The sequence below is a fragment of the Colobus angolensis genome, unplaced genomic scaffold (genome assembly GCF_000951035.1).
Source record: "Colobus angolensis palliatus isolate OR3802 unplaced genomic scaffold, Cang.pa_1.0 Scaffold49, whole genome shotgun sequence".
Taxonomy (NCBI): domain Eukaryota; kingdom Metazoa; phylum Chordata; class Mammalia; order Primates; family Cercopithecidae; genus Colobus; species Colobus angolensis.
This window is the reverse complement of record NW_012118376.1, coordinates 6,421,002-6,444,085: the sequence shown is the minus strand read 5'-3', so window position 1 is coordinate 6,444,085 and position 23,084 is coordinate 6,421,002. Positions and strand designations below refer to the sequence as shown.

At 38.3% G+C, this 23,084-nt stretch overlaps 2 protein-coding genes across 4 annotated transcripts in view; one reads left to right on the top strand and one right to left on the bottom strand.

The window, feature by feature from the left end:
* Window positions 1-1,606: 1,606 nt before the first annotated feature.
* Window positions 1,607-15,950, bottom strand: ANKRA2 (ankyrin repeat, family A (RFXANK-like), 2). 2 transcript variants are annotated; one of them, XM_011959263.1, is made up of 9 exons: window positions 15,390-15,950; window positions 12,804-13,196; window positions 11,043-11,201; window positions 7,549-7,614; window positions 5,406-5,503; window positions 4,774-4,899; window positions 3,934-4,000; window positions 2,674-2,754; window positions 1,607-2,121 (listed from the first exon to the last, which is right to left on the bottom strand). In XM_011959263.1, exons 2-9 carry the CDS (start codon window positions 13,090-13,092, stop codon window positions 2,066-2,068), a joined length of 942 nt encoding a protein of 313 aa, XP_011814653.1. In that variant the 5' UTR covers window positions 13,093-13,196; window positions 15,390-15,950; the 3' UTR covers window positions 1,607-2,065. The 2 variants fall into 2 exon arrangements, with proteins under 2 accessions (XP_011814653.1, XP_011814652.1); XM_011959262.1 differs by having other exon boundaries at window positions 15,395-15,950.
* Window positions 15,951-15,986: 36 nt separating this feature from the next.
* Window positions 15,987-23,084, top strand: part of UTP15 (UTP15, U3 small nucleolar ribonucleoprotein, homolog (S. cerevisiae)) — a 15,762-nt gene continuing 8,664 nt past the window's right edge. The window contains exons 1-7 of one of the 2 annotated variants that reach the window (XM_011959264.1): window positions 15,987-16,160; window positions 17,484-17,656; window positions 18,451-18,543; window positions 18,636-18,820; window positions 19,718-19,896; window positions 20,817-20,942; window positions 22,612-22,747. In XM_011959264.1, the coding sequence (XP_011814654.1) occupies window positions 17,567-17,656; window positions 18,451-18,543; window positions 18,636-18,820; window positions 19,718-19,896; window positions 20,817-20,942; window positions 22,612-22,747 (809 nt within the window). In that variant the 5' untranslated portion in view covers window positions 15,987-16,160; window positions 17,484-17,566. Of the gene's footprint in view, window positions 16,428-17,483; window positions 17,657-18,450; window positions 18,544-18,635; window positions 18,821-19,717; window positions 19,897-20,816; window positions 20,943-22,611; window positions 22,748-23,084 lie in introns of both variants that reach the window. The other variant, XM_011959265.1, reaches the window with a different exon arrangement.

Here is a 23,084-nt window from a genome sequence, read left to right as displayed (position 1 = left end):
GCATTTATTAGGAGGAAATGGCTCACACAATCACAGAGGTGGAGAAGTCCCACCACATGCCAACTGCAAGCTGGAGAAGCAGAGAAGCTGGCAGCGTGGCTCAGACCAAGTCTGAAGCCTCAGAACCATGAAAGCCGACGGTGCAGTCCCCAGCCAGGCCTGAGAATTCTGAGATCTGCTGATTGTCAATCTTGAGTCACACTGGGGTGAAATGGTTATGCTAGTCAATTCTGGCAGAGATTGTTTCATTGCTCTTCAGTGGGGAAAGCACTTGCAAGCAATACTCGGAGTGATGTGCCCAAATAGATCATTGGATTTTGTTACTGTATAATATGAACACGAATCAATACTTCATGGATAAGTACCATTAATAATAAAAGGAACCAAATGGAAGGGTAAATGGTTTTAGGTTAACCCACCAAGAGTACTAGAAAATCAATTTAAAGTATATGTCTTACAGACAGTGGGTGAAACATTAGTACTATTTTCACATATTATTTATTTATTTATTTAGAGTCTCGCTCTGTCACCCAGGCTGGAGTGCAGTAGTACAATCTTGACTCACTGCAATCTGTCTCCTGGGTTCAAGCAATTCTCCTGCCTCAGCCTCTTGCGTAGCTGGAATTACAGGCATGTGCCACCACACCCAGCTAATTTTTGTAGTTTTAGTAGAGATGGGGTTACACCATGTTGGCCAGGCTGGTCTCGAACACCCGACCTCAAGTGATCTGCCCACCTTGGCCTCCCAAAGTGTTAGGCTTACAGGCGTGCACCACCACACCCGGCCTCACATATTATTTAGATTTGCATTTGGTGTAAACATCTATTGTTTTCTTTCCCCCCTGCTTTTCCTTTAGGTAACCTTTGCCTGCCACATTCCCTGTGGTCTGGGGGCAATGCTGGGTATTGTTAATCAGTCACCCCTTCTCCCCCAACTCAGCGGTATATTTATATGCCATGCTTAACAGAGTTCTGCCTCCTGGGAATGTAAATCCTGAGCAGAATGACAAACAAGGGGTTTAAAGCTAAACATCATAGTAACAGCATCCGAAATGCCTGGCCATGGTTTCCTGACTGAGATCCTTAGCTGCCTTTCATTCCTTGGGACTGCCTGCTTCTTCAGCTTTCCCTTCCATTCTGCATCCTTCCTTTCTGTTTAGATTAGCTAGATCAAGTTTATGTGGCTTACAACCAAGTACCATAACTGACAAAACATCTATTTTCCAGGTGAAGTGATTTAAGTCAAGTCCTATACTCAGTGGTCAAATCAACTTCTAACCCATGGCTCTTTCTTCATGGCTTCTGTGAAACACGGATTTATAGTGCTCCCTTTGTGCCATTAGAGAATATCTCACTTGTACTGAAGAATTGACTTCTCTTCACAGAGGTCTTTTCCTACTGAAAAACTTCCTTAAAAGAGAAAAATATTCTAAATATACTTCTAGAAATGACAATAAGTCTTTGTTGATTGACTTAGATTCAGTTTATTTTAATTACATATATTGTTTGAGCTAATGAAGTATTACGGCAGGACAGAAGGGTGAAATTAAAAATCCTAAAGAAATCTCTAATAATCTCGTATACTTAAAAAAAGTATTATACAAACTGACAGAAAAAGTATTTTATTTATTTATAATATCATTTTGTAAACAATCACACTGTGCACTTTTTAATTCAACAATAAGAACAATTTTTTTCTAGGGATTTATAGCAAACCCTATATAAAGTGAATGACTTAATACATGAGTGAAGATGACTAGGGTAGAATAATTTCTGAAAATGTCAAATTACAGCACTTGATACAAAGACCGATGATAACTATCTGTACCATAAAAATTTACATGCCACGAAACATTAATTTATAATTTTAAATATACAGTAAAACATAGTTACAAAAAGGGTATTAAATTTATTATAAACCAGTGAATTACTCAGAGAAATATTTATTAAAACCTACTAAAAACCAGTAAATATTGCAACTGAGGTAAAAATTTATAAGTAAACAAAACTATCACTTATAAGGACCAAGAAGTAAACAAAAGGGCAGACTTTCTGACGACTGTGTCTACTCCTTGATATTTTGAAGCAGCTTCAACAAATGTGACTCAATAACCTGTTGAACTAGAACAGACAGGTAATCAAGATTACAGCACACTGACTATAAATTTCTTAAAAAACTATCAAATTTAACTTATCCCCAATATTTTCCTAAAATAAAGTTATTTCTAAGCAGGATACATGCATAGTCTGAGGGCGATAATACAATGCAACACTTTAAAAAACTTGAAACTTAGTCTGTCCCTGAGTAACTGTCCAAGTTACTGGACGTTGTATCTTGGTTTCTGTATTTTTGAAACTGAAGGAGAGTCCAGAATACAAGGTTATCCTAAGGTTGCCCTATAAATAGTTTGCTATCAAAATATGAAATAAATCTTATAAACAGGTATGCACTTATCCTCTGGTAGCTAATTATTTGGTTTGGTGAAAAGTATAGTAACAAACGTATTTCTAGACTTTATAGGAATTTGTGGACTTTTCCCAAAGTTAAAAGTGTATGTCAGGAGTTGGGATAACGTGTTTTAGGATTACAGTGATAAGGATGGTTTGGAGTACTGGCTTATACTATTTACAGAGCTTTACTAAGATGAGACACAAGAGTTCGAACACACTTACCACTTCTATAGCCCAGGGCTACAGCTAGATCCATAGAATTATATCCAGAGTCAGTTTCAATTGTTGGGTCAGCCCCACTTTCTATATCAAAATAGAAAAATCTACATAAATGAAATGAAAATGCAGACATGTTTGTCTATTATTGGCTCATGTAGAAATAGCTGGAGAGAGTCTTCAGTTTGGAGAATGTTTTTAGGGTAGTCTGACAAAGTACAGAATGCATGGGGTACTCAGAATTTATTTTAGTGGATTGGAGGGAAGACACTTCAAACAAACAGCATCCTCTGGAGTAGCTGAAACTCATACACAGTGAAAGATAAAGCTCATACGTAAGGACACTGTAGAAAGAAAACAATAGTGAATTCATTTTCTTTTCTTCTTCTTCTTCTTTTTTTTTTTTTTTTTTCCCTGACAGAGCCTTGCTCCATTGCCCAGGCTGGAATGCCGCGGTGTAGTGTCGGCTCATTGCAACCTCTGCCCCTGAGGTTCAAGCGATCCTTCTGCCTTAGCATCCTGAGTAGCCGGGATTACAGGCGCCCACCTGCCTGGCTAATTTTTATATTTTTTGTAGAGATGGGGTTTCACCATGTTGGCCAGACTGGTCTGAACTCCTGACCTCAAGTAATCCACCCACCTTGGCCTCTCAGAGTGTGGGATTACAGGCATGAGTCTCTGTGCCTGGCCACATAGTGGATTCACATGTGACCCCCAAATGAAAGCAACAAGGGGCCGGGCGCGGTGGCTCAAGCCTCCCAAAGTAATCCCAGTACTTTGGGAGGCTGAGGGTGGATCACCAGGTCAGGAGATCGAGAGCATCCTGGCTAACACGGTGAAACCCCGTCTCTACTAAAAAAATACAAAAAAACTAGCCGGGCGATGTGGCGGGCACTTGTAGTCCCAGTTACTCGGGAGGCTGAGGCAGGAGAATGGCGTAAACCCGGGAGACGGAGCTTGCAGTGAGCTGAGAACCGGCCACTGCACTCCAGCCTGGGCGACAGAGCGAGACTCCGTCTCAAAAAAAAAAAAAAAGAAAGCAACAAGGACAAAATGTCCAATTGCAAGTGTGGTATGTGATGGAGGTGCTTCTCACATGGGCAACTTTATGGTGGCAGGTGCTCTAGGGGTAAAGAGCAGCAAGATTCATGTATTTAACAATAGTTAATGATTCTCTTGAGTAGCACCAGGGGAGGCCAGGTTGAAAAAATAAAATCAAGTCCTCACATGGGATTTTCTACATAGTATTCACTTTTATCTGCTTACCTAAGAGCATCTTTACACATTTCACATGATTTCCATGAACAGCATAAAGCAGAGGTGTTCCTCCATTCTGCAAAACGAAAAGGTGATTCAGAGTTTTTCAGGGTGAGCAAGACTCAAGTAATTTAATGCTGCTGTGAGAAGTTTTACTAGAATTGGACATACAATCATTTAAAGTAATTTTAATATTTTGTGAAGGATACTTAAATCAGAACTAATAATTGAGTCTGTGATATTAACTTTTTCTTCTAGGTATTTAGCTAATTAATTATTCTTCTTTATTTATTCTTTGATTTATTTTTTAGAAACAGGATCTGTGTTACCCAGGCTGGAGTGCAGTGGTGCAATCATAGCTCACTGCAGCCTCAAACTTCTGGGCTCCAGCCATCCTCCCGCTTCAGCCTCCCAAGCAGCTGGGACTACAGGTGTACACCACCATGCCCAGTCTATTTCTTCTTTTTTTTTTTTGAGGCGGAGTCTCGCTCTGTCGACCGGACTGGAGTGCAGTGGCCTGATCTCAGCTCACTGCAAGCTCCGCCTCCCGGGTTTACGCCATTCTCCTGCCTCAGCCTCCCGAGTAGCTGGGACTACAGGCGCCCGCCACCTCGCCTGGCTAGTTTTTGTATTTTTAGTAGAGACGGGGTTTCACCATGTTAGCCAGGATGGTCTCGATCTCCTGACCTCGTGATCCGCCTGTCTCGGCCTCCCAAAGTGCTGGGATTACAGGCTTGAGCCACCGCGCCCGGCCTATTTCTTCTTTAATAAAACTTACTGCATCTCTCCTGAACCAAACAAATTCTAAAACTTGTTAGAGTAATTTTAAATGTAGTATCACAAACTTACCCAATCATATTCATTTACATCAACTCCACAATCAAGCAGCATTTTGACAATATCTGTGTAGCCTTTACTACAGGCCAACGACAGTGCACTTTCTCGACCTTTTCCTAAAAGTTGGGGATCAGCGCCCTGGTATGGGAAATAGAGATAAAAGACTTCTCAGTTAGTTTAAACAAGAATATTGTTATCCCTGTCTACAATAATTATAGTAAAACACTAGACCTGGTAATGTTCTGGGCTTAATATAGAAATAATGAAAACTTTTACTCATGGATGCTTTTATTGAGATTGCCTGGATGCCTGCCTTCCTCTGTCCTGTATCAATCCTAATTATCCTTTCATTCTGGAGTCAAGTCACAGCTCCTCCATGAAGCCTTCTCCTTCAAAGCTGACAGTACTTCTGTTCCCGTGGGACTTAGAGAGGTGTGGGCATTAAATTATTTCTTACTGTTGCATGTATGATTAGTCTTGCCTTCTCAACTAGATCCAAGTTCCACAAGAATATGAAAAGCATTAAACTTTTTTTGGTAGCCTCTACCATTATACCTAGCTGGCTGGATATATAAAAACTCTACCAATGACTTAACTGAACTTAAGTAACTATACATATACATTTTCTGAGGCATTTTCCTTACATTCTGAAGTAGGAACTCTACCACAGCTATTTGCCCGTGTGCTGCAGCCCACATCAGAGGAGTAAATCCTTCTTCATCCGTGTGATTGATAACATTTTCTATTTAAAAGAAAAGCAATTTTTGTGATCTAATTTAACAACGACATCTTAATATCACTATGAAAAACTGGCATTCCGAAGAGTTGATTATAATACTCAACAAAGTTCACTTTTTGCTGACTTTTCATTGGTGTCCTACTGCATGTTGTTGTAATTTGTAGTCTGAATGTATTAAAATATGCCTCAGTGTACATAGCCGGGTTCAGATAACATATTACTTAAAGTACAAACTACCAGACATGACATAATGCCAGGTACAAGGCAGTCAAAAGAACATTGGTTTCAGAATCAGGAGACCAGAGTTTGAATTCTGGCTCTGTCACTTTCTAGCCATGTGACCCTGGGCAAGACACTTAATTTCTTCAATATACAGAATTCCTTGCTTACCTTGACGTACAGTTGGGAGGATCATAATAAAAATGAGATTATATGATAGCCCTCAGCATTACAGAAATACATAAACTTACTGAATCTTATTAAAGCTATCTTCTACTCCACAGCTAACATTGCTGCCTGTGAATTTCTCTCATTCTTGTGGTTCGCTAACACAATGTTATGTGGATGACAGATAATATAATGTGAATGAAGAATAGTCTCAAATACAGTACCATGCAATTCTACCTTGAACCCCATTTTCTTCCCTAGATTGTCTACTAGTTATTAGGTCCACAGCCTTTTCTCTAAATTTATTTAGTAGATTGAAGAAGCCTCCAAATATTCATAAACAAACAGAAATATAATGATTAAGTCTTTCTTATAAAAATGATGTGATTAAGCAAAATAAAACTCTTTGATCAGACTCCCTGTATTCCATAAACAGTTTTGGGACAACTGGCTAACTTTTAAAGCATGAAAATAAAAATACAGCTCAATCTTTACTCCATTACAACAAAACATATTCCATGTGAGTTAAAGATTGAAATGTAAAAAGGAAACCCCAGAAGTTCTAGAATAAGGAATGAGTGAATTTATTTATAATCTTAAAATGGGAAATCCTTTCTAAGCAAGATATAAAATCCAGAAGTCACAAAGAAGAAAATAAATTTATGACTTACAAATGTTATGCTTTCAGAACTTCATAAAGGAAGCCAAAGGAAAAATGACAAGCTGGGGAACAATATATGCAACATAAACAACAACAAAAAGCTAATTTCCTTAATTTAGAGTTTACATACCAGTATATAGCAGGCAGTTCACACACAAAAAATTCCAGTAGACCATAACTTAAAAAATGTAAATGAAACTACTCTGAGATGCCATTTTTCACCCGTCAGATTAGCAAAATTTGGAGTCTGCTAATATCCTGTATCAGTGAGGACATGGGGAAACAGAAACTCTAGCTCTGGTGTAGGGACACACATCTGGTTTTATATATATATTATAAATTTACATATATAAGTTGTATGTATATATGTATATATGCATATCTATGTATGGATATATGTGTGTATATATGTATGTACGTATATATATGCACACATACACACACACCCTTTGACTCAGCAAATCTACTTGTGGGAATCTGCCCTATAGATATATTTTAAGTTTTAAGTATAAACCTAAAACTTAAGGGGGGCAGTTAAAATAAATAACATAGAACATGTACATGCAATACAATGCACACTTACGGAACTATAAAAACAATAAAATACGTCTTTAATATGTGCTTATATAGAAAGCTCTCCACAGTATTCAGTGTAAAATGGTGCAATGTAGTGTATATTTTCCCTTTTGTGTAAGTAACAAGCACATACACATTCTCACACATAACCTGAAACACAAATAGAAATGTTTTCCATAAAAATTTTCTGAAAATGTAAGAAACTTATAATGTTTGCTTTTGGGGAAAAGGCAAGGGTGGTAAAGGAACTTTTACGTTTTATATTCCTTTTTTTTTTTTTTTTTTTAACTATCCATTGGGTTATCTGCCTGGTGAGTTTATATAACTATTTGTTTTTGTCTTTATACTTTCTTATATTAAAATAAAATAAAAAATCTAATAAATCCTATTGAATTTGCTTAAATATTTTTAAATAGGCTATTACCTTGTTCGATACGAGTAGCCAGATACAGCATCTCTCCCTGAGCAGCCAACTGGTGAACAGACAAAGCTGAAACAGTACAGAAAATACTTCATGCATTATCTATAGGGTACACTTGCATCATCCCAGGGTTCATGTTTGTGTCACAATTTTCTTTTCCAAAACAAAAACTATAATTTTATTGTTTTAAAAATATAACTTAAAATGTATCCTAAAATTAAGGCTGGGCGCAGTCGCTCATGCCTATAATCCCAGGACCTTGGTAGGCAGAGGCAGGTGAATCACTTGAGGTCAGGAGTTTGAGACCAGCCTGGCCAACGTGGCAAAACCCTGTCTCTATAAAAAATATAAAAATTAGCTAGGTGTGGTGGCGCACGCCTATAATCCCAGCTACTTGGGAGGCTGAGGTGGGGGGAATCACTTGAATCAGGGAGGCTGCGGTTGCAGTGAACTGAGATTGCGCCACTGCAGTCTAGTCTGGGTGACAGAAAAGAAAAAAGTATCCTAAAATTACAAGTACTCATTCTGTATCTGAGAATTGATTCATATTCACTTAAGGTAATTTTGATATCTACAATTTTATTTTTATGAGACAGGGTTTCGTCATGTTGCTCAGGTTGGCCTTGAACTCCAGGGTTCAAGCGGATCCTCCCACCTTGACCTCACAAAGTGCTGGGATTACAGGCATGAGCCCCCATGCGTCAGCCTTTTAAAAAAATCTACAAATTGTTATTATCAATGAAATCTATTCTGAAGAAATGGCTTAGGTATTTAATTTTTAAAATGCTATTTCTGTATCCAAACTTAAGAGGAAGATGGGTCTAAAAGACAGGAAGACACTTTTTGTCTTTTTATTGACTGACCCCATTGTGGTCTTAAATATTTTTATTTCAAGACTCTATGGGGTTTTCTTTTTACAAGGAATGAGGTCATAAATGAAAAACAGGCCTTGAGAGTAAATTTATTTATTTATTTTGAGACAGGGTCTCAATTTGTCACGCAGACTCAACCTCCTGTGCTCAAGTGATCTTCCTGCCTTATGCCCCCAAATAGCTGGAACTACAGGTGGATGCCACCACGTCTGGGTAATTTTCATATTTTTTGTAGACACGGGGTTTTGCCATGTTGCCCAGGTCTTCAACTCCTGAACTCAAGCAATCCGCCAGGCTCAGCCTCCCAAAGTGCTAGGGTTATAGGCATGAGCCACTGCGCCTGGCCTGAGAATAAATTCTTGCGTGTAGGCCCAGCTGTGGCTGATTAGCTGTGTGATCTTGGGTAACTTTAAACATTTTTGTCTGTAACATGGGATGTAAATCAAATGATCTTAGGTATTTGTTTTTAGCTCAAAAATTCTATGGTGGATTATTTTAAGACAACTTCTTTAAAGACAATGCCAAATAGGGAGAGTTCTCCTTAAAAATTAGTAGCATTTGATCATTGACTTCAATGATACAATTGGATGGCCTTACTACAGAAGGAAAAGCAACTGGTGTCCTATGCAAATTTATGTAAGTAAACCAGAAATGGCCAACAGTGGCGTGAGAGTCCTACAGGAAGATTCTTCCTAGCTTAACTGTTACAGTATGTGACTCAGAAATCAGGAGGGATTTAGTGTTTCCAAAGAAAAGACAGATTTTGTCATGCTTTAGAATATAGATATATTTATATTACATTCTCAAATACAGTGACTAACATATATACAGTTAAATACTAACACAAATACAGTTGTTTTTCTCTTTTGAACATACTTATGCTACATAGAACATTTTTGTAGTTTAAATAGAAACACTTTACTTCCTCTAGAATGATTCTACATTTAAAAAGTTGTGGATTCAAGGTATTAAAAGGGGCAGTTTCATATTCATATTATATTCAAATTCAAAATTACAGTGCAAATCACTCAGCTTTTACTACAAAATCATTTATTGATCAGTGATCTGGTTTATAAGTAAAATGTGAAGCCCTGAACTCAAAGAACATAACACTGACAGTGTTTTAATTTCAAAAGGCTCAGGATTATTATCTGTAATCTCATTATTAACTCATTTTTATAGTAAAACTTTTAAGTTTTCATAATATTTTAATCTGTATTTGCTCTCAGCAGAGAAATATAACACATGAACTATTTATTTATTATTGATTGATTGGAATCAGGGTCTCACTCTGCTGCTCAGGCTGGGGTGCAGTGGCGTGATCACAGCTCATTGTAGTCTTGACATCCTGGGCTCAAGTGATCCTCCTGCCTTAGCCTCTTGAGTATCTGGGACTACAGGTGCATGCCACCACACCTGGCTAATTAAAAATTTTTTTTTTGGTAGAGATGGGGTCTTGTTATCTTGCTCAGGCTGGTCTTGAACTCCTGAGCTCAAGTAATCCTACCTCAGTATCCCAAAGTGCTGGGATTATAGGTGTGACCCACTGTGTCTAGCCCCACGTGAAATATTTAAAAATGTAATAATATATGAAAAAGTTTTCAATTGCTAAAACTACCAGGACATCACTTAAGCTTTCAAAAAACTTAAGTATAATGCATTTATTTATTTATTTTTAATTGACAATAATTGTGTATATCTATGGAGTACAAAGGGGTATTTTAATATATGTTTATATTATGGAATGATTAAAGCCAATTAACAAATCTATCACCTCACATACTTACTTTTTTGTGGTGAAAACATTTAAAATTTACTCTTTTAGCAATTTTGAAAAATATAATACATTATTATTTTTTATTTTTATTTTTCTGAGACAGGGTTTCACTCTGTCACCCAGGCTGGAGTACAACGGTGCAATCTCAGCTCATTGCAACCTCCTCCTCCCAGGTTCAAGTGATCCTCTCACCTCAGCCTCCCAAGTAGCTGGGAACAGAGCCATACACCACCACACCTGGCTATTTCTAAAAATTTTTTCGTTTTTTATTTTTTGTATTTTTAGTAGAGACAGGGTCTTGCTGTGTTGCCCTGGCCAGTCTCGAATTCCTGAGCTCAAGCAATCCACCAGCCTCGGCCTCCCAAAGTGTTGGGATTACAGGTGTGAGCCACCATGCCCAGCCTTCACTGAATTATATTTATTATAGTCACCATTGTGCACAATACGGCATTAAGTAGTCCTCCTGTCTAGCTAAAACTTTGTATCCTTTGATCAATATCTCTACCCTTTCAGCATCTACTCACCTCTCCCAGCCTCTGGTAAACACCAGTTTACTGTGTACTTCCACTGAGTTCTATTTTTCCAGATGTCCCATATAGTGAGATCGTGTGGTATTTGTCTTTCTATGCCTGACTTATTTCACTTAGCATAATGTCCTCCAGGTTCATCCATGTGTCGCTAAGTGACAGAATTTCCTTCTTTTTTAAGGTTGAATAGCATTCCATTGTGTAGTATAATACATTTTCTTTATCCAAAGAATATGCATTTAATGAAAATAATGTTTTAAAGTCAAATTCTTGAAAGTATTATATTAAGAATATAGTAATACATCAGTGGCAAATACTTACAATTTGCTAACAGAGGTGTGGTAGAGACCTCATTTCCTCTGTGTTTGTTGGTTAAAGTAGTTGACTGTTTTATGGGTGAGAAATGCTTTGTTGTAGATGGGGTGTAGACATGCCTTACTTGAATTCCCGGAGAAGGAGATGTATGGATGTTGCATTCAGCTAAGTAAAAAACAAATGTAAACATATTAAAAGCATTTCAATAAGAGTTCTATGTCAATGCCTACATTTAAAAAGAAATACATGAGGAATAATAGCTTCAATTAAACTATTTATCAAGTGATACTAACTTGTTTTTATCATAGAAAGTCCATACTTCCTTGTTTGCATAGTGGCGAGTTAATCTAGGCTGGGCATGGTGCTCAAGCCTGTAATTCCATCACTTTGGGAGGCCAAGGCAGGTGGATCACCTGAGGTCAGGAGTTCAAGACCAGCCTAGTCGACATGGTGAAACCCCGTCTCTACTAAAAATACAAAAAATTAGCTGGGCATGGTGGTGTACGCCTGTAATCCCAGCTACTCGGGAGACTGAGGCAGGAGAATTGCTTGAACCCAGGAGGTGGAGGTTGCAGTGAGCCAAGATCTCGCCACTGCACTCCAGTCTAGGTGACAGAACGAGGCTTCCACTCAAAAAAAAAAAAGTCTGTACTGTACTATCACAGTGAAAGTTCTGGAAAAAAATATTAATCTTGAGTGATGTTATCCTAAGAGAATAGTTTTATTATTCAGGGTATCATTATAAAAGCAAATCTAGGGCATGACGACAGACTTCAATGCATTAAAGCATAGAAAGTGAATGCACATTAAATATTCATAGAACAGGAATATTCAGGAAGGGATATTACACTAATTCATTTCTAAAAGGAACACGAATTTTTTCTTATGATTTTATTTTTTGAGACAGAGTCTCACTCTATTGCCCAGGCTGGAGTGCAGTAGCATAATCTCAGCTCACTGCAACCACCGCCTCTCTGGTTCAAGCAATTCTTGTGCCTCAGCCTCCTGAGTAACTGGGATTACAGGTGTGTGCCACCATGCCTGGCTAATTTTTGTATTTTTAGTAGAGACGAGGTTTCACCATGTTGGCTAGGCTGGTCTTGAACTCCTGACCTCAAGTGATTTGCCCGCCTCGGTCTCCCAAAGTGCTGGGATTACAGGCATGAGCCACCGTGCCCAGCCCTATGATTTTTTTTTTTTTTTTTTTTTTTTTGAGGCGGAGCTCTGTCGCCCAGGCTGGAGTGCAGTGGCTGGATCTCAGCTCACTGCAAGCTCCGCTTCCCGGGTTTACGCCATTCTCCTGCCTCAGCCTCCAGAGTAGCTGGGACTACAGGCGCCCGCCACCTCGCCCGGCTAGTTTTTTTTTGTATTTTTTAGTAGAGACGGGGTTTCACCGTGTTAGCCACGATGGTCTCGATCTCCTGACCTTGTGATCCGCCCGTCTTGGCCTCCCAAAGTGCTGGGATTACAGGCTTGAGCCACCGCGCCCGGCCGGCCCTATGATTTTTAAAGGAACAATAGGGAACTTCATTAGGGAATTTGTAAACAAACATTAAAAAGGAAGTTTTTAAAAAAATCAACATGTACTTCCTTTAAATATTATATAATCTGAAATTATTTTAATTTGGCTTCTGTGAGATTCCAGAAAATCATATTAAAAAATGACTTCTAAACTGTCTTCCCAAACTCAAAATTTCATGATTGGGAAAAAAACCCAAATACACAAAAACAAAAACAAATGCAGATATTTATACCATAACTTTCAACCTTTAAATAGGACAGATGCCACCTCCAGGTCAGAGTTAACCTGATCTTGAATATTTTTACTATCTTCTTCATTTAAGGACTTCACAAATCGAGAACACACATTCATATCAAATCGGTTAGGCAATATGAATTTCATTCCCATGGCAACACCCTGAGCTGACCCTTCTTCTGAATTTGGGTCCAGTGGATGTTCTATTTTAATGTCTGGCATGCCAGTTAGGCTATAAGTGCTGGGACACTCTTCCACTATAAGCTGGGCTCCAATATCCAGATTTGTTGATGTAGCCATGATTTCAACTGTAGTTTCAATAATTAAAACATTTCTTCATGATTTCCTCTTGGTTTTATAAGAGCAGTATCCAGTGTATTCTTGGAATTTGGATATTTAAAAATCTGAAAGAAAAAAATTAGAAAATTAGAAAATTAAAAGTATTCTATCAACTTAGGCAAAAATACACAAAATAATCATTTTCAATCCAGTATCGAAACAATGCTCTTGAAAGCACCTATACATAATAGAAAGCATATAATGTTCAGAGGTAGAGAAACCTGAGTATGTATCCAAGCTTTGCCATTAATTAGCTGTGTGACCTGTATAAGTTACTCAATCCCTCTGAGTTTCCATGTCATTTATAAAATAGGGATACCACCATGAACCTTACAGGGTTCTGGTAAAGACCAAATGAAATACTGGACAGTGACATTCTCACCTCCATCATTAAATTCCAATAAATTTTAGTTACTGTTTCTTCCATTTCCTATACCTGAATATTGCCAAATGGATAAAAGATCAGGCTAACAATGAAAATAAACTTTAACTTCTTACCTAAGGTTAGTTCTTTAATATGCTATGTTTATATAGGTGGCCCTTAGTTTGAATTTAGAAATGATATAATTCATGTTGTATCCAAGTTTATTGGCATTGTTATCTGTAACACCTGTGATTCCCAGACCGTAAAAGACTTTACAAAACTTTGGTTTTCATGAACTGAAGGTACATTTATCAATTTTTGTTCAGATTAAGCATTAGCAACTTAATGTAGGTTTCATGACAAATAAAGTAGGTAGATTATCGATTGGCTTTCCAAGATGTGTAATTGTCTCAGATACATTATCATTTGGGACAGGAAGGAAATTAATAACATCCAGTTAATTTTTTCACGTTAGGGTTTATTGCCTCTTAGAAGTTTTGAGAGGGTGCAGGGTGTTATAAAATTGGAATTCGAATTAAAAGAAAAATGCATTAGGATCACAGTGGAGCAAGGGTCACCAAACCCTACATTTACAGATAACCACCTTTTACAATTTTTAAAACATTTTCAAAGATTAATCCTTATAACAATCCTTTCAAAGATTAATCCTTATAACAATCCTTTGAGTAGGCAGGTCAGATAATCATATGTCCACCTAGGAGAGGGGAAAAAGGAAACTCATGAATTATGAGGGCTTACTCAGCTCTTCTTACTCCATCACTCTGACCATTAAAATGAGGCAGCACTGAACAAAGCCAAAACCTCCACGAGAGAGTTGAATAAATAACACATAGCATAGTAAGGGGGGAAAAAAAAAGGGGGCAGGAAGAAGGTTAATACACTTCGGCAAAAAGAAGGAAACCAGAAAAGAAAGTAAGTTCAGTGATTCAAAGGGAGATGGATGTGCAATGCATTAGTCCATGCTGTCTTAAAAGGTACCGGACAATCCCAACTGTGTTTCCTCAAGGAAGAACCATCTCCCCCTTTCTCCTATCCAGCAGTTGGCTAAGTGCAACTCCCCTAAGCTCTCTGAGTACCCTGCATATATCTGTATGTTAGCATTTACCATTCTCTTGACCATTTAAATAACATCTAAACTGAAAACTCCCCTAGGATGGGGACCACTCCTACCAACCTCTGCACACAAAACAGTACTTGGTCCTACCAGGTGCTCCGTAAATGTTTTCTGATCTTAACTTTAATAATTTTTTCCATACTCTTTTTTCTATTTCTAACATTTGCTGATTAGACCTGGCTTTCCACTCCCACTATCGCTACTAACGAGCTGGGCAATCCTGGACAAATAAATAATACAAGTTTTCTGAAATTCACCTATTATAAAAAGGTGTTGAAATAGGCCTTTCTGATATTCTTTCCAGCTCTAAACAGCTTCCATGTTACAAATCAAGGTTTATAGATGGTATTACAGGTCTTCGAGAGGAGAACAGCAAATGTGCTTAGGGGAAGGGGGTGGGTGGAAAAAGAACGCTTATCTTGGCACAGCAGTCTAATGAGAGGAGAAGCAAAGTTGATTGGTAAGACAAAATTTTGAAGAACAGGAGAGGGAGGCGGGGGTGAGGGAGGCGGGGGGGTGAGGGGGCTGGGGTAAACACGACTTAGAAGCGGAGGTGGTGAGAAAAAGGGGGTAAGGCGATAGATAGCTAGGTTCACCTTGATCTGTCAGAGCCCAGGGATGAAGGGATAGAGAGTCTAAGGAGATAAAGTGGGCAGCTATGCTAGTTCCTGCGGATGTTAATAACAGGAGCCCCTCGTTTCTTCCTGATCCTGGAATTATCCTACAAGGAGAGGAAGGTGCTATGAAAATAAATGATGCCTCACAGGCTACAGGTGTCCCAGCGTCCCGAGACAGGAGCCCGCTGGAGGGGAGACTCTTGTAGGAAAGGAAGTCCGTTCTGTCGCCACCGGCCAGCTGTGCCCGAAAAGTCCCAGGAAGAAACTCTCGCTCATCCGCGGCGAGCGGATCCCGGGCACGGGGGCTGGAGGCCGACCCGGTGAGAGTGCAGGGTCTCGCGACCACCGACGACAGCAGACAGCGAGTCGAGCCTTCCCATCTGAGGCCAGCTTCAGAACAGGCCTCCAAGCCCGGGCTTGTTTTGGCCGCGACGTCACTTCCGATTTCTTCTTTCGCCTTCTGGCTGAAAAACGTTCTGTAGCAGTGCAGCTGAGACTTTCAGGTTTTCTTTTCTTTGTCTCTCTCTCCTTTTTTTTTTTTTTTTGCCGCCTTTACGCGCCAAGGCCCATCCTGCCGGAGTACTACACAGATAGGGTCATTTCAGTTGACGGTTCTGGGTCACCAGAGCAGAGGAAGCCCTAATTTCGCCCTCCGGTCACGCCTCCTGCTCCAGATCGCCCCGCCCACCTGACTCGCCTCTGCGCCGCCGGGTTGCGTGAGTATCTTGAGCGTGCGCTGGTACGTCATTTTCGCGCGACGTTAGGTTCGCTGTGTGTGTCGCCGGCTCTTTGAAGGTCCACGTGATTTTTACGCCAGTGCTGCTGAACTGTCCGGGGAATAGGGAGCTGGCCCAGTCCGATTAATTGTCCTTGGGTCGAGGTGTCTCGTCGGACCCTTTGGGGCTCGGTGGAGGTAGGTGAAGGCGGCTCCCATTGAGGGAAGCCCACACACCCGGCCTTGCTGTGTTATCTGGCATGCTCTTCTGGGGCTTCCCAGTATATAGTAGAGTGGCTAAATTCTTTAACCGGTTCAAGTTTCCCTCAATTAAGCTTCGACCTAGGTTCTTCTCTGCGATTACACCCTCTCCTGTCCACCGTTGTTAGTTCCCGGAGTAATCAGCAACTCTCCAAGGCAATGGACACATTTCCATCTTTGTCTTTGCTTACGAGGTTCCCTCAGGTGAAGTGAACGTAATGGAGTTTTAAAAGATTTGGGAGATAAAATCAGCAGATCTTGTTAACTATTTGGATGTAGGGGGTGAGGAAGGAGGACACGGAAAGGCTGAATCTAGGTTAATATCTGGTGCCAGTCACCAGCCAAAATGGAGTATGCTGGAGTAAACGAGGGCACAGACCATGTCTTTATTTCATTCACCATTATATCCCCAGTGCCTAGAACAGTGTCCTGCACATTGGTAGGTACTTTAATGAACAGAAGAGTGTTCCCCCTTTAATTACTGGTCGTTGTATTTCATTAAAGCACCTTTAAAATATATGTTATACCTATTTATCGTGGTGTTATTGATGTAAAGTTTTCAGGCTTCTTGGAATAGATGATGAGTACCACCTCTGGAATCATTTACCTAATAACATTGAATCTCTTTTGCAATTGAATCGTTCTGGGAAGATATTTTGGTTTGATTGCATGTTATTTAAAAGTTTTATCCTATTCTGCCACTTTAGTGTTTAATTTAATTTCAGGATTGCTTTATTACAGTTTTCGTTCCTACAGTTTAAACCTTTTAAAGTAAATTTAATTTTAAGCTTCTACATTAGAAGCTTTGTGTTTTTTAATTATTAGCATTTTTAGGCTTTCAGGAAATCAAGTCCGTAACTACAATTGTTATAGATTAAATGTCATCCAAAACTTGGATTCAGGAAACTTGTATTTGCAGTTTCACCTTAATATTTCCTGTTGCCAAAAAATGGACACTCAAAGCCAGCATAAGCCTTTTTGGTTTGGCTACTGTAAGGCTGTGCTAGATTTATTTCCAAGTGTTGTAAAACGGTTGGCTAGGTGTAAGAACCTTTGTGTACAACTGAATAGATGGTGCGATGTGATAGCCCTTACTTTAATTATTCCTGCTTCTTATAGATTGCCTTTTCTGGGTTACAATTACATGGCTTATTGGTCTCTAATCTATATACTTCCACACAGACTTTTTAAAGAAAGCAGAGTGGAAATCAACTATATGTACAAGTTTATAATATGTATATAAAATATTTTCTTTTTCAGAATTACGACAGAGTCACTGCAATTATTTCTAATACCAATTCCAAAATAGTGACCCTTGGACAATAGTGCAATTATATGGAATTATGGCTGGTTATAAGCCTGTAGCTATTCAGACATATCCTATACTTGGTGAAAAAATCACGCAAGATACACTGTACTGGAACAACTATAAGGTGAATGTGGGAGATAATGAGGGAGGAGGAATTTGTGTTTATGCCAATTTCTCTAGCATATGTTATACTCTGGATGCTCTAACAGAGAATTGTTAACTAAAAACTATCAGCAGCTTGTATTTTGGGCAGATAATTTGATATCTATTTTTTCTTGGAATTTTATGTAAAAGTCCATACTGCTTAATCAGATTAACCATACAAATACCCAGCACAGAATAGATGATCAATCAATGCCAAATGAATTAAATTTTAAAATTTGAATCTCATATATGTAAAGATGTTTAACGAAATATTGCTTATAATAGTAGAAATCTTGAAAAACCTGTGTCTATTAGTAATGGACTGGTATAGTAAATTACAGTGTGTCCTTAAAATGGATGGTAAGTCTGTTGTTCCTATGACAGCTGATATGTGTTACTAAGTGAAAAGAAGCAAGATGTGGAACAACCTGCATGGTATGATTATCTTTGTGTTATTTTAAAAGTACATGGTTATTATTTGCTGGTATAGACATGATAACTTTTTTTGTTTTTCTGGTAGAAATCACAGTAAACTCAATAGCTGAAGAGACAGAGTGGAGTGTGGCTTTCTAACCATACATTTATTTCAGTGGCAACAAGAATAGTCTGGGTGATGAGATATGGACCTTTTTTGCTTTCTTTGTAATTTTATGTTAAATACAACCTAAGAAATGTTACTAAGAACAAAGAGAAATGGTCTGTAAGAAATTATGTAATGCTTAGATAGGTCTTACCAGCAGTAACTCTGTTAACATGCTATTATTTTTTATTAAGACCCCTGTTCAGATTAAGGAATTTGGTGCAGTTTCAAAAGTAGACTTTTCTCCTCAGCCTCCATATAATTATGCTGTCACAGCTTCCTCAAGAGTAAGTATAATATTGAATTTCTTTATTTTTCTTTTGTATAGTTTACTACTGATCTTGAGCCATCTGGTGAAATACTGTCTTTCATCTTGTAGATTCACATTTATGGCCGATACTCCCAAGAACCTATAAAAACCTTTTCTCGATTTAAAGACACAGCGTACTGTGCTACTTTTCGACAAGATGGTAGATTGCTTGTGGCTGGTAGTGAAGACGGGGGAGTTCAACTTTTTGATATAAGTGGGAGGGCTCCCCTCAGGCAGTTTGAAGGCCATACAAAGTAAGAGACAGTTGGTTTTTATGTGTTCTGGTTTTATTTTGTCGTAAGCTCTTTTTTTCTCTGGGCTTTGATGAAAAACATAGAGCAGTTTTATGAAGATTATTTGCGTGTGTGTACTGTATTTCCTGATTGTTCTAAGAGTGCTTAACTTGGGTTCCGTGGTCCAGTTTCATGGGGCTTATGAATTCCCTAGAATTGTATGTGATATTTTAGGAAATACACGTTTATCTAGGGAGCTATTCTGTAGCTTTTGGTTAACCTTAGCGGGGTCTGTGGCCCAGCTGAGGTGATGAATTACTGATCTAAAGACAACCTTACAGCTAGTAATGAGAGCTCTATCGGCCTGTACTGTCTCGGAGGCTCTCATGTTGAAGTCAAGTTGGAAGGTGGATTTTCTTCTTGGATTTATAGTATTTTGCCCCTTGATAAATTAAGTGGCCATCACAATTTTGTATTATAACTTCATTTTCAGGATTACCAATGTCCTTGCTGAAATTTGACAAAATATAACAGAAATTTATGTAACATGATTCTATTTAGTGGTAAATCTTTTTAGAGTTTTTTAAAGAACTTTTTGAAATTTTAAAAATTGAACTGCCTTTGCGCCCATATTCAGCAGCTAAATGGAATTGTTAACATATTAGAAAATATGATTTTAAGGCTATTCTTTAATATATTTTTTTAAACTTTACAATATAGGAGTATTTACATTTCTTAATTGGCTTGGGGGCAAACACTTGTAAGTTTTCTCTTTCTTTCATGATTTCCTTCTATGAAGGCTCCCTAAAACTCAGCTGCTTTTTTTTTTTTTAATCTGAGAAAAAGGAACATTTTATGTTAGAAGGTACCAGAAAAATAATTTTCTTGCCTTTAATGTACTGATCTTCGATCTTTCAGAGCAGTTCATACAGTAGATTTTACAGCTGATAAATATCATGTGGTCTCTGGAGCTGATGATTATACAGTTAAATTATGGGATATTCCAAATTCCAAAGAAATTTTGACATTTAAAGAACATTCTGATTATGTGAGGTGTGGATGTGCTAGCAAACTTAATCCGGATCTCTTTATAACAGGTTGGTGAACTCTATTCCCTCCTGAAGCAAATAATCTCACGGGGATGTACTTTAATGTTGCTAAGGGACTCTTGGGGTGGAGGGGTTTAAAATTTTTTTTATGAAGGAATGTGTTTCTGATTAATTCTTCAGTTTTTAAATTAATTTTTATGTATGTATGTTTGTATTTATTTTGAGACAGGGTCTCACTCTGTTACCCAGGCTGGAGTGCAGTGATGTGATCACAGCTCACTGCATCTGCTACCCCCAGGCTCAAGTGATCCTCCCACCTAAGCCTCCCAAGTAGCTGGGACTACAGGTGCCCACCACCACGTGCAGCTACTTTGTGTATTTTTTTTTTTTTTTTTAGGAACAGGGTTTCGCCATGTTGCCCAGGCTGGTCTCAAACTCCTGGGCTCAAGTGATCAGCCTGCCTCAGTTTCCTCCCAGAGGGCTGGGATTACAAGTGTGAGCCACCGTGCCTGGCTTCCAATTGTTTTTTATTTTCTTATTCTTCTTTTGTGGATCGTTCATGTCTTCCAAGTGTGTCTGGAAAAAGCAGGCTGTCCTGAAAACATAATAGACTCTCGGAACTGTAGTGGATAGTTCCTTGCCTCAAGCAACCAAGAAACGAAGACAGTGCAGTTTAGCCTTTGTAGGTGCCTTTACGAAGATTTCCAGATGATTCAGTAGTGACAGTAGTCCAAAGAAAGGAATATTTTAAGGTCAGAGCAAGTTAGATTCTGTATAGTATTGTGTAGTACTTCTTCAGGCACGATCAGTAGTAGAGGGTTTGGAGGTCCTGTGTCTTCATGAATATACATACGTGTCTTTTTAAAATTCCATCTAAACTTCTTTTCCTTTTAAAATTTGTACCTGGATACATACAGTTTTTGTTGTTTTAAACAGTCAAACTAAAAATACAAAAATTGACATTTTAGGATCATATGATCATACTGTGAAGATGTTTGATGCACGAACGAATACGAGCGTTCTCTCTGTTGAGCATGGGCAGCCAGTGGAGAGTGTCCTGCTTTTCCCCTCTGGAGGTCTTCTGGTGTCAGCAGGTACTTCTTAAAAATAGCTTTCACCAATATTGTTGGTTTTGAATCACATTTGTTTAAAATCAGTTGCTCTTTATAATTTATCAGTGTGCACTTGGATTGCGTATCTAAGTTTTTGTTCAAACAGTTGATAGGTAGGACTGGCAAGCAGTTATCATTTATTGTGTACCTAATGTGAGCCAGGCACTGTGCTGTTATATACATATTAACTCTAATGCCCTAGACGATGCTACAAGGTAGTTAGCTTTTTTCCTATTTTACAGCTAATGAAATGAAAGTTTTAACTGATTTTTCCAAGGCAAAGTGGTAAGTGATCTGAAATCACAGAACTCGAGAGCCTACCTTATGTATTTAGCCCTGTGCCATCTTATTTAACCCCAGAAATTTAGCTCATACTCCTTTTACTCCTACCTAACAGATCTGCAGCAGCTTTTGAAAATCAGTTATTTGAGATCTGGTAGGCTTGTCTCTTTTTCTGTGCCTCTCTTGGTTGAAATGCCCCTACCCAGCGAATAGCTGCTAGTACTAGAGAAAGGAGATAATGTGACCTCAAAAGGGGCCTTGGTACATTTTTCAACAAGTTGGGACTGAGATGTTTTTCTCATTTTGTACATATTGCATTTTCATAATTACAGTGGAAGAAGTAAATTGGTTTTTTTCATTTGTAAATAAAGTAAAATGTGTTCATATTAGAAGAATGTATTGGTAGTATGTACACTTGACAACATATATGTTGCTGTGTTGCTGTGTGTGCATCCTTTTTTTTTTTTAATTCTAAAATCTGGCTAGAAATTACTCTGTTTTATATTATTTTCCCCAGTAGCTATTTGATTTAAAAATAAGTTGAGGCGGGGCATGGTCGCTCATGCCTGTAATCCTAGCGCTTTGGGAGGCCGAAGCAGGTGGATAGCTTGAGTCCAGGAGTTTGAGACCAGCCTGGGCAACATAGCAAGACTCTAAGACTCATCTCTAATTTAAAAAAAAAAATATGGTTGATAATGTCAGATATTTCTACTTTTCTTGCTGTTATTCTGACAAATGGAAAAAATATCAAGTTGAATAGGGAGAATAGAATGCTAATCTCCACTGTGTGTCACTAGCTAATTGTGACCTTGGGCAATCCCTTAAGGTCTCTAGACCTTGAAAATGAGAGGGTTGGACTAGATCAGTGATTTCGACTGTAATCCCTCTTGTGAGGTGCCACATAGGAGTGGAGAGGTGGGAACTGTAAGTTGGGTTCCAACTCCTGTTCCCCAGTCAAGATTTCGGTCTCCACTTCCATCCTTTTTTCTGTTTTTCCATATTAGACTTTTCTGCTTGATATTTTGCTGCAAATCTACATTATTCACTCCCACCACTATATAGAATTTCTTTTAAAAAATGATTTTATTACAATTTTCTTAAAATGAACTCTTTCAGTTATACATTTATTTTGCTGGAATTTCTGTATGCTTCACAAATATTATTTGTCATAACAGTTCTGTGAGGTAGGAACTGTTATTACCAATAACCCAGGAAGTGGTGGAGCCAAGATTTTACCAGGCAGCCTGGCCTGGACTCCTTCACTCAGCCTGCATGCTTTGTGGAGTGTCCAGGGGAGAATGCTTTTCAGTTCTTTAATATGTTGAATCTGTTGGCAGAATATCCAACTAATGATGATTTCTTTTTATAGGAGGTCGTTATGTTAAAGTCTGGGATATGTTAAAAGGAGGACAATTGCTCGTATCTTTGAAAAATCATCACAAAACCGTGACATGTTTATGTCTAAGCAGCTCTGGACAGAGGTTACTCTCTGGCTCACTGGATAGGTTGGCATTTTAATTTTTTTGTATATTATTATTAGTGTACAGATGTTTACTGTTTGAGGAAATGAGTTATTTCAGCAATATTTGTGATAAGTATTCTGATAATGATTTCCAGGAGATAAAAACCTGTTGAGTTGAAAATAGTTTTGACCTTTTGTTTACATATAGCTACTTATTTTCTCTTTTGACACAATTTGTTTTAACTTATATACTTAAACAACATTATTGAACCATTTGAATGATAACCTTTTAAATAATGTTATTCTATAAACCATATTTTAAAACCATTATTGTACATTTATATATTTTGAGGTTTTCTTTTTGTTTTTTTTTTTTTTTT

Excerpts from the sequence above, each read along its gene's own strand:
- ANKRA2 (XM_011959263.1), bottom strand. The coding sequence starts at position 13,092 with ATGGCTACATCAACAAATCTGGATATTGGAGCCCAGCTTATAGTGGAA. Across the intron at positions 4,900-5,405 it reads TAGAGTTCCTACTTCAGAAT|GGCGCTGATCCCCAACTTTT; the intron begins GTAAGGAAAATG and ends TTCCCATACCAG. Across the intron at positions 2,122-2,673 it reads AGCCCTGGGCTATAGAAGTG|TTCAACAGGTTATTGAGTCA; the intron begins GTAAGTGTGTTC and ends TGTCTGTTCTAG.